Source organism: Vigna umbellata, chromosome 8 (assembly GCF_029865625.1).
Source record: "Vigna umbellata cultivar VRB3 chromosome 8, Vumbellata_1.0, whole genome shotgun sequence".
Classification (NCBI taxonomy): domain Eukaryota; kingdom Viridiplantae; phylum Streptophyta; class Magnoliopsida; order Fabales; family Fabaceae; genus Vigna; species Vigna umbellata.
The window spans coordinates 42941918-42951354 of NC_142172.1; the positions used below are offsets into that span (position 1 = coordinate 42941918).

At 34.4% G+C, this 9437-nt stretch overlaps 1 protein-coding gene across 1 annotated transcript; it reads right to left on the reverse strand.

Annotated features, from left to right (window-relative positions):
• Window positions 1-2095: 2095 nt before the first annotated feature.
• LOC124832467 (protein DETOXIFICATION 49) lies at window positions 2096-4174 on the reverse strand. Its single transcript, XM_047306676.2, has one exon. The coding sequence runs from the start codon at window positions 3995-3997 to the stop codon at window positions 2351-2353; it is 1647 nt and encodes a 548-aa protein (XP_047162632.1). The 5' UTR covers window positions 3998-4174; the 3' UTR covers window positions 2096-2350.
• Between the last annotated feature and the right edge of the window lie 5263 nt (window positions 4175-9437).

Consider the following 9437-nt stretch of genomic DNA (forward strand, 5'->3'; position numbering starts at 1 on the left):
TTAAATTTGATTCCCATATTCCAACACTACATATGTAGATGGCTAGATCTTTAAAACAAAAAATAAAAAGGCCTCTTGATCATAATTTTTCTGTCTCAGTGTTGCAGCTGATTTAGCTTAATTAATCTTCTGTGAGAATCTGATTTAGCTTAATTAAAGTTTGCTATATATCCACAAAGTTTGACATCTCATTTTGTTTACAATCCCTGGTTTTGTGATGCTTCTTATTCTATATTTTAATAATAAAAACAGCAAATCATGTCTATCTTATTCTATGTATTAATAATAATATAACACGAGATCACCAACATAAGGCACATTAACCATAGATTATAGAGAGGAAAGTGAGTCATCAAAGGTCACTTTACCAGCCGGCGTCCGGCAATGGCTACCCAATTTTGTGCTTAGAATACTCTGCTGGTGGCTGACCTACCCATGAGGAAGAGTTGAATTTGAAGTTTTCTAAACATGTTCTACAAAAACAATCTTATCTTTCTCAAATGACTCTGGGAGACTACTTGGACTTGTTAACTTGGCGACAAAAGTTTTTCCCTTGAGCTTTGAAGCACAGATTTTCATATTGTACTTCATTTAATGTCAATTTCATTGCGAGCTTTGAACAAATAGAAAATTCTTACATCAACTGGTCAAACTCTCTGCCCCAAGAGTCTACCTTGTCCGTGATCCTACTTCTGCTATGACCACCATCTTATTTTTGGCAACAATATTCGGCAGATGAGATATTTCTGGGTGCAATGCCAAATGGCCCAAATCAGAAATGACGATCACTATCCCTCATAATTTATTTCACTCCCGTCTTTGTTGGGTTAAAAGCAACCAATATTTCCAAATACTGTGTAAGGAGGATAATTCTTGTCTTTTTCGTTTTATACAAATATATGTAATTGTTATATTAATATCTTTTTGTTATTTCTTGTAAAATAAATACTTTCGGTTTTTTAATGAAGAGGTGTCAATTTTCTAATCTCTTAAAAATGTGAAGGTTAATTAATTTCCCCGGAGGAGCTTGTAAAGAACGTGCTTTTGATTATAACCTTTGTTTTTTGATTATTTTTGTGGTAGAAAACGTGAGGTACCGAATCATGTGAATTCAATGTCTATCATTTCTCTTTTGGTGTGCTTTCTAAGTGATTCTGTCATCAACCATGTGTCGAGGTGCAAAGTTTCCGCAGTAGTTTCTTACACGTAATAATGCACTAATCTGTATCAGCTTAAAGTTTCGTGGCATTGTGACGGTAGGACCGAAGTCTGAGTTCTTATTCTTTCACACTTAGCACACTCACTTTATACTTTTTCTTATCTCCTCTTTCAAAATTGTAATCAGAAATCACATCGACAAATTGTCATAGTTCTAACACAGTCATTTATATAATGAAAATGGAGTGAAAGAAAGATGAAAGACTCATTTTCCCTTATTCTTTTGCAGAAACAAATCAGCAGTTGAATGGGTGACAAACTGAAAAAGTGAAAAAAAAAAGTTGTCCTTTCCGTTGGTAAGATAATGTCCTATTTCATATCCTATGACGTGCAGGGTTACCATAATGAGTGATTCATGCCTTAAAAGTTGCTGCTAGTGTTAAGAATAAATTAAAATAGAGAAACGCGTTTGCACGGTGGCGTAGATTACATGGATAAATAATTAATATTACTCCTTTCTTAACCTTGGATCCCCGACTCGAAAATCAAGACTAATTCATCGAAGGAATGAACTTGAGTTTGCTCTTGACGCTACCAAATATTTACAGAAAGCTGTGCTTGAGCTTGCGCTTATCAAATTGATAAAACAAGTAGAAAATTCCAAATCAGTTTAGGGCATTAAGAAATTCCTATTGGGTGAAGTGAAAGACGTATTTTAAGTATGGCTTTTCTTGAAATCGTTTTATTATTGTACTTGCTCATTAGAAAACAGAAAAACATAGAATAGTTTGGTGAAGCAACAAGTATGTGTAGTGTACTTGAAGTTGTCAGTATAGTGCCTTTTTTTACCCCAAACATAGAAAAGAAGACAACATTTAGGAAACACCATGAGTTAAATGGCAATATTAGTTGTATATAACGTGCAAGTTAATTAACTGAAACAGCTGATCGTAAGTGATTTGAATTGACGAATAAAAGAGGCAGCGACGATAATTACGTGAAAATTTTAAACATTATTGTCCCATGTGATCTAAAATTATATAAAAACAAAAAAGTCATCCTCTGTCACTAACCTCTCCTTCCCTATACAGCTAAAGACAAATCGCTTATAGATCTCTTTCTCTCTCCCTGTCTGCTTTGATTTTTCCATTTTGGTTTTTCCTTCTGTCCAAAAAACCGAGATTACTAAAAGTTAAACCCACGATTGTTTATCTTCATCTGATTCCGCTAATGATGATAAAGAATCTTCCTTGATTTCAGCTTTGGGTGCCATCTCTGCACCAACCTTCTTGCTGCCATCATCGTCATCATCGACAACAACAACACTGGTTAGTTTCTTGGCTCTTAGAGCCTCAAAATCCCAATCCGTTCGACTCAGAACCACCAACATGGTCACCGCGCAAGACCCCTGAGCCGCAAGTAACCCAAGCCACAACCCTTGAAAATCAAACCCAGCAAAGAAACCAAGCCAAACGGCCACAGGCATTCCTACAAGATAGAAACAACCTAAGTTAATGTTTGCACCTACTTTAGGTCTTGCGGTACCTCTCAGCACCCCGCACCCCGTTGTTTGAGGACAGTTTCCGAGCTCGCAAAGTCCTATAATCGGTAACACCAATGAGGTCAAAGTTATTATTTCCTGGTCTTGAGTGAACATGCTGGCCCATATGTTCCTAACCACAATGGTAAAAACCAAAGCTAAAGCCCCCAACACGAAGCTGCAAGTGAGGCCAACTGTGGCAGAAAGTCTCGCCTTCGAGGGCTTTTGGGCGCCCAGTTTGTTGCCAACTCTTGTAGACACGCTGAAGCTTATCGACGATGGAAAAATGTAGAGCAAGGAAGTGGTTTGGATCAGAATCCCCATGGAGGCCACAGTTGCTCTGGGATTTACGAGCAACCCGCATAACAAAATCATGATCTCATACCACCACCATTCGAGGCACACGGAAATGCAGCTCGGGATGGCCAAATTGAGAAGCGACTTCCATTGCGTGAAGCACTCCACAGAAAAACCTCCCCATGTTTTCTTATGCGTGCCGGAGAAGACTACGTAGAGAATCAAGGAAACTACAAGGTTGAGGTTGGTCCACACCCCGCTGAGAGCCACGCCTTTGATTCCAAGATTGAGGTGGAAAACGAGGAGGTAGTTGATGGGGACGTGGAGGAGAATTGACAGAGTGGCGCAAAGGGTGAGAGGCAGAGTAATGGATTGGGTTCGAAGGTAAATTCTTAAAGGGTGAAGAAATGATTGTGTTAAGAGGTCGGGGATGGAGTAGAGAAGATAGAATTGTGCTTGTGTGGCTATGTCCTCGTCCTGGCCACACAAGAGAAGGATATGCTTCATGTAGAGCCAAAGGAGAGAGATTGGAAGAGAAGTGAAGAGGAGGAGGAGAACGGTTCTTTGAAGGCAGAGACCGAGGAGGGTGAACTTCTTGGCACCGTAAGCCTGGCCGCAAATGGGTTCCATTCCGACAGCAAGGCCGGAGAGGATTGAGTATCCGGTGATGTTTGCGAAGCCAACGGCGAGTGAGCCGCCGGCTAAGGCAAGCTCTCCGAGGTGGCCGAGGAAGAGCATAGAGATCATTGAGCGGCAATAGAGTAAGAGACCGGTGAGGATCATGGGGAGAGAAATTTTGGCTATGGAAATTAATTCTTTGAAAAGAAGGGTTTGCATTGCTGGGGAGTCCTTCTCTACACGGGGTGTTGTGACGATACCCTTGTGGATCAAGGGGCTGGTGATCGTCATGTCCGGTTGCTCTGTCTTTTGGAGTTTCATTGAAATTAGATAGTCTTGGTTTGAGTTGGGTTTGCAAGGGAGGTGGGGTGTTAGAAGACACATAGTATCGCCTTTTTGTGTCAAGAGAAGAGTGGTGGTTTAGGGAACACGTGAAGGTTTAATTCAATATATATAGAGAGAGAGAGAGGGAGGGGGGTTGGGCAAAGGCTTTTCAGCCAGGTTTTATAGGTGATTTTCGGTGGGAAAGGGAATATATATAGCTGTAGATAATTACGTACCTTTTTTTAAGAACGTAACCCAGGTATTTTATTTCTATATCGCTTGTTTGCTGAAAAATAAGGGAAACCGATAAAAAAATCTTTCAGACATTAAGTAATCATTTCCTAACTTTCGATTACAAGTATAAAAGATACTCAACGCGCTTTTGGGGAGCGGTGGAAACGTCCACCCAGCAGCCTAATATTCATACAGTAGTGAAGAGAGACCGTACCCACATCAGATGGGCAAGATCCAAAGATCATACCTATGCACCTATTTTTCATTCTTGAAAGATCAAAATCAACTCCAATGAAAGTTAGTTATGCGTGTTTCTGTAAGCTACCCAAAAGCCAAGACCTGATTAGATATAAGGAATCATCTCATTTTGCCTATTTTCTTTTCGTTCAGCTTTCTTTTGTAAATCAAACATAACCTTACCATTGGAGGGAGAAGGGAACCTTCGCTCAAGGCGTCAGGGTGTACAATTGATTCCCACTATCTTCAGAAGGGTCCACATAATTAGAATCACGAAAGGAAAATTACACGTTTTGCGAAAGATTTCTCCCTCAATATCTTTACAAAAACTTCCTTAACTTCTCTTCTCAATATTATATACCTGGTTTACTATTCCAAATTCCATGTAAGATCGCTAAGATTATATGTATATACACACATATAGCTCGAAAATTAGAACAATTGGATGAACCTAGTAAAAGGAAGGTCTTTCTTCACAACTAATCCTCTAACCATAATCTAAGGAACAGTTAATGTATGTATTAGAAAACTTTTGAAACCTTCGATGATGTTTGAAAAAACAAGGTTAGATTATAAGATAGTCTTGGTTTTGGTTTGGTAGAAGCAATCAATTCATACAACTCTATGGTTTTCTTTTTTACTACAATTATAAAAATATTATAGGAATTATAACAATGTATATAATATTTTTTTATTGTTTGAGAATGACTGAGTGCTTGTTTACGTTAGTTGAAATAGTTGGTCATGATTTCAAGCGTCCCCATGCATGCTTGTCGCGGTTACACATATTCGTACATATTAAATATATTGAGGTTGAGAGAGAGGAACATGCATGCATCATGTTTCAATCCATGGATCATGTGTTATTTTGTATGTAAGAAGCATTCCGTTTTCCAACCCTAGGGTTAATTTTATTTCTTTGGAGTTATTAGAGAATACAAGTGTGTGTATACTAATAATGACGATAAAAAGTTCACTGAAATTATATTCACTTGAAAAGATTTTAAGGTCTTGTTCTTTAGAATTGAAGTCAATTATTTTAGACCATAAGTAATATGCAGCATGATAAAGTTATTATATGGATTTGAAGATTGAAATATCTTTTGAGAGGTACAGCCTACAGCCCTACCAGTTTGCAACAAGTCATGCCGTATCAAAGAAAATAATCAGTATCTATATATATACATACTTGGAATCCCTGTCAGCAAAACTTATCTTGAGCAAAACAATTATGAGTCAAAATCAAACATCCTATATCAGACACCCACATAGTGTTCTCGTGTTTTTATCCTGTTATTAAAATTAAAATCGTTTACATATAAGCCAAAACTCCATTAATGCTGATTGGTCTTAAGCAAAGGCGAAACAAAAGCTTGTTCCCAGGTTCGGAGCTGGCTAGTAATATGCCAACCACCTTACGTATGGAAGGAAAAATAATGTCATAACGAGGTTCGTTGGTCCAGTTTTTCATTAATATTTTTACTTCAGTTTCAATGCTTGGTATATCGTTGTCAAAGACAAAAATAATATTTTTCAGAATTCTTCATACGACTTTTAAAACTATTTTGTAACAACTACAGTAAGTGTTCTTAACTTCTGTAAAATATTTTTTTTTCTTTCCTAATAAATGTATGTCTACATTAATTAATTAAAGTTTAAATTTAACTTTTCTTCCCGTGATTTAGGGACGCAAGACTTTAAAAAGTAGGGTGACAATGCGCAATAGACCAGCGGTTCGAAGTCTGCTGGTTCGTATAAGTCAGACCCTATTATTCGTAACTTGTGTAAGCTTGCGACATTGTGAGGCGGGGCGGGATGATCACAAACAATTCAAAATCTTAATTTCTTTTTTTTCCAAAATATTTCTTACTTACTGTTTTGTGTTTTTATTCCTTTTTTGCGTTTTTTTTTATTTTGGCAAAGTACATAAAGTGTCTCATTCATCATTTCTTTTTGTCTCCACAACAATACACTCAACCTGACAACATACACCATAGTCATAATCCAAACACATTCAAGAAGAATTAGAGTCATTTATATAAAGAGAATCAAACTTTTTTCTCTAAGAGGATCATGGAGTGATTAGACCTTGTATTAAGGATCATATAGTATATGATTTGTAAACCTAGCTTTATGAAAGCTTTTAGTGAAGAGTTTTTTTTTTTAAAGGGTAAGCATGTGTTATTTTCTAAGTAGAGAAGTTTTCATTGAAATAAATTGTCATATGACACTCTAAAAGTGGAGAGTTGTTAGGATTTTGGTCTACTTTTGAGACATCTTCCTCTATAAATAGAGATGTCTCTCCAATATAAAATGAATTCAGAATGTTATGTTATCAAAACATTTAAGCAACCATATTTTGTCCCAAGTTAAGGCTAGAGCATCTCATAAGTTCCATTTAGCTATCATTCTCTAGAATTAGCTCAACCTCTCTTGAGAACTCCATCAACACATTTATCCCCCATAAAAACTTCCAAAAACCATAAACACCACCACATATCCATAGTTTCCGTGCCACTTCCACTCCCTGTTCACATATTGCAGGCCAAGTGCAGACTAGAATAACCCGCATTACTACCGGTATTTAAAAGTAGAATATGAACTAATGAAAGAGTTACTACAAAGCTCTTATTGCTATGCTAATGATCATAATCTTACTAAAGAAAATATCTCCACGATTAAAATTTATATTTGAACAATAAAAGAAAACACGTACCAGTGTGATCTTCACACCCTCATTACATCTTTCCTTTTGATAAGCAAAGTAGATAACAAAAAAAGGGGAGATAGAAGATGACTTACCCTTATTTTACTTTAACTAGTCTGCGTTACTGAGAAACAACCATAGAGGTAGAAAGGAGTTTTGGGTTTTCATTTTAAGTAGATGGAAAAGGAGGTAGGAGGAAAATAATATATTGTTTTGTGCTAAAGATACGTTCATGTTTTTGGTAAAGAAGTTTTTTTTTTTTCTTTTAGTGTTTTATTTACCCCCTTGATTTGATATTCCCACATCCCAAACCTTTTTCTGTTTTGTGAAAAAAAAATATCACCTCAAGTCCCCTGAACTACAACTGTTTCTGTCTACTCTCTTGTTATATCTATTACACTACTATTAAGTATACATATCCCACAAATATAAATAAAATACATACTAACTAAAATCCTTACAACGATCTGACGGGACCAGAGAAGAATTAAACACCTCCTTAAGTCTAAAGAAATTCCACGCTTGTTAAATTGAAAGAATTCATATTGACCAAAATTCGGTTTCTGCAGATTAAATTTTGACTTTTTTTAATTATTTTTCTTTAAACTCTTTTATCCCATTTTTTATTAAATTTTGAAAAAACAATTAGAGTAAAGATGTGTTTTATAATTATCTCGAAGTCATTTTCCCGTGAACTAAATTCTGAGAGGGTTAGAAAAATAAACGCATCATAAACAAAATAAAAGTAAAATTGTGAACCAAAGTTATCGATGCATTTACTGAGAGTTTATAAGTTAGTATTTGTTAATTTTATATATATATATATATATATATATATATATATATATATATATATATATAATTACATTAGAAATATTAACTCACGTAAAACTACCCATCAATAACTAAACCCAAAATAAAAAGGGGTGATTCTAAATTTATTGGATGAATTTTTGTTTTCATTATTAAAGCTTTATAAGTACATAGATTTTTGTAAAATATGAGTTTTAATTTACATATAAAATTATTTTGGCTTATAAAAAGTTGATATCATTATATTAATTTTTCACATCTAAAAAATCGACATGAGTGTGTAAAGAATCTTACTTTTTGTATGATAATCTTAATTGGAGCTTAAGACGTACGTCATCGCACTTAAAAAGCCGATTGAGTTCTCAAATATAAAGGATAAAGTTTAAAATGCAGTTAATTTGATAGAGATGGAAAAAGAATTGAGTTTTTAACTTTCTTTCAACCACATGTGTTGAGCCATAAAATCCTATCCTTGGTGTTAAACGTTGAAAAGGGATAAAAATGAAAAGACATATCCAAGGGTTTCCTAGGAAGATGATAAACTTAACGAAAGTTTTGCCCATTATTACAAAGTTGTTCACACATTCTAATCTTCGAAAATCAAACATCCATAGATATAAAAAGTATTAGTTGGGATCATATATGCCACAAATTCATAGGTCGAACTGAGGGATGTTATCCAAGATTTCATTTCTCAAAATTTAAGTATAGTTATTAATATTATTTTTATTTAACTAAGTTTAAAGCTTCCATAAAATTAGATATTTTTAATTAACTTAGTATTAATTATTATTATTATCGAGTATTATAATTTGTTCTTTGGAACACATGTTATTTTATTTTGTTGTTGTCTTATTTATTTGTTTTTATGTATTAAAAAAATGAGGTTTTGTGATTGATATAAAATGATATTTTTAAATGTAAAATTATAAGTGGTTTTTGTCATCTTTATAAAAATCGTGTTAGATAATGAGTCTGTTATATTCAATAACTTTTATGTCACCACTTTCAGCATTCAAGGAACAAACTATAAAAAAAATACTCAATAGACTACAAAGTTAAACCATAAATATACAATTAAAAAATATAAAATATTTAAACACTTAAAAGTCACTAACACAAACATAGTTATTAAGTCCACTCATTTACTTATTGACAAGAAGTTATTACACGTGCAATTTATTTTTGTTGTCAAGATTTATGTTGTCAATCGGTAAATCAAGCTCAATCTATCTGAATGTAAGAACTAACTGGTTGACAGTAAAAAAAAGCTTATAGTACTTCCTTGACAAATGTCTACGAAGGTTGATCAATCGGTAGAATGACCTATCAGGTATGCAGCTAGCATGATTAAAAATGTTTATAGAGAATATGCAAATCAGTCTTGTAATTGTAATTAAGGGATGATTGGACTGAAATTAAATCGATAATAAGTAAAATCTCATTACAATTTGTATAAATAGGAGTTCAAATAAGTTAATTTATTATATTGATTATTATATTTAATAC